Consider the following 1895-nt stretch of genomic DNA (forward strand, 5'->3'; position numbering starts at 1 on the left):
GGGGATTAGCTATAATGATTGGATTTCAAATTACAGAATTATAAAATGAAATGTGAATTGTTCTTGTGTTGGGAAAGTGAAAGCAAACTGTACCATTTCAATTTTGTGTTAAGCTATCAAGAGAGGGTAAAGCCACCTTTTCCTAGATTTTTCTTTGACTCATTCTCTCCAACAACATCTGGTTCCTTTGCTAGGTGCTTCCTCGTTGATCGTTGGAGCCCTCAAGCAACATGCCAGAGCAGAGCAACGATTACCGGGTGGCCGTGTTCGGCGCAGGTGGTGTTGGTAAGAGCTCCCTGGTCTTGCGGTTTGTGAAAGGTACATTCCGGGAGAGCTACATCCCCACCGTGGAAGACACCTACCGGCAGGTCATCAGCTGTGACAAGAGCATCTGCACCCTGCAGATCACGGACACCACGGGCAGCCACCAGTTCCCTGCCATGCAGCGGCTGTCCATCTCCAAAGGGCACGCCTTCATTCTGGTGTACTCCATCACCAGCCGGCAGTCCTTGGAGGAGCTCAAACCCATCTACGAACAGATCTGTGAGATCAAAGGGGATGTGGAGAGCATCCCCATCATGCTGGTGGGGAACAAGTGTGACGAGAGCCCGAACCGCGAGGTGGAGAGCAGCGAGGCCGAGGTGCTGGCCCGCAAGTGGAAGTGCGCCTTCATGGAGACCTCGGCTAAGCTCAACCACAACGTGAAGGAGCTCTTCCAGGAGCTGCTCAACCTGGAGAAACGCAGGACCGTGAGCCTCCAGATCGATGGGAAAAAGAGCAAGCAGCAGAAGAGGAAAGAAAAGCTCAAGGGCAAGTGCGTGATCATGTGAACTCCCTCCCGTGGGAGCAGCGATTGTGTGTCTCCCTCTCCTCTCCTCCCCCTCCACGTGAAACCCACAGTCGTCAGGGTAGCATGTCAGATGCCCACGTGTTAAATATTGCATTTTGACCGAGATGTGCGCTATTGTCCTCAGAGGGCATTTTACACCGCCACCAATAAGCACCCCCTCTCCAGAATCAGGGAATCTGACAAATGCTTAAAATGAAGACTAACATGCTCAGCATCGCAGGGAGCCGAGTGGGGTGCCAGCCATTTCTGGAGGCATCGTTCGCCATCGGGAGGCGTGAGGGCTTGTGCCCTCGGAAGCAGCGTGTGCCGATATAGGGGGAAATACCATCTGCATGCATGTGAGAGCATGTTAACCCACAGCTGCAGGCACCACCCCCAGACCAGGCATCCCCTCTGCTCAGAAGCCAGTGACAACCCTTGGGGAGGGGAGGGGTGGGAAGAGGTGAGAAGACCAGGCCAAAGTTGTCCGGTTCCATGGTTCTTTTACTGAAGTAAAAAATAACACAGCCTCTCTACCCGCCAGAGGATGTTCCCTGTCAGTTCCCAGCTGACCTGTGAGCCTCGCCGCTCTGAGGGGAGGTCCTCTCCTCACTAAGTCTAGTTATTAGCAGGTATCATTTTAGCCTTTTAGGGTATTTCTTTTCACATACAAGGATGAATTCACTAAGAGTGTGCCGCTCTGTCAGAAATTCTTCAATTTCCATTTAAAATGTTTGCATAAGGATATTGTGACAATACTAAAACATTGCAATAATGCTCCTCTGTGTTATATTGTGAGAGTTTTAGAAATGTGAAGTTTCCTTCCTTTGACCCATGAGGGGTATAAATCTTCCAGCCCTCGGATTTTAAATAAAAGCCATTAAAGTAGCTATTTTTTAGACATTTTTGTCCTCCAACATGATTTTCTTCTTTTCAGTAACTCGATCTGTGTCCAACTGGGTCACAGCCAACAAAGGCCATACGAAGACCAAAAGCACATCCATTTTCTAACAGACACGGACATGTCTGTGCCATACTTTGCATCTTAATGAAATACATTGAAACA

General features: G+C 49.4%; 1 protein-coding gene across 1 annotated transcript; it reads left to right on the forward strand.

The window, feature by feature from the left end:
* Positions 1–230: 230 nt before the first annotated feature.
* Positions 231–830, forward strand: DIRAS2 (DIRAS family GTPase 2; the record flags this gene model as incomplete). The annotated part of the gene is made up of 1 exon (XM_081237023.1): positions 231–830. The coding sequence occupies one exon, from the start codon at positions 231–233 to the stop codon at positions 828–830; it is 600 nt and encodes a 199-aa protein (XP_081093149.1).
* Positions 831–1895: the final 1065 nt, after the last annotated feature.

Source organism: Mesoplodon bidens, assembly GCF_964165515.1.
Source record: "Mesoplodon bidens genome assembly, chromosome: 6".
In the NCBI taxonomy this organism is placed as follows: domain Eukaryota; kingdom Metazoa; phylum Chordata; class Mammalia; order Artiodactyla; family Ziphiidae; genus Mesoplodon; species Mesoplodon bidens.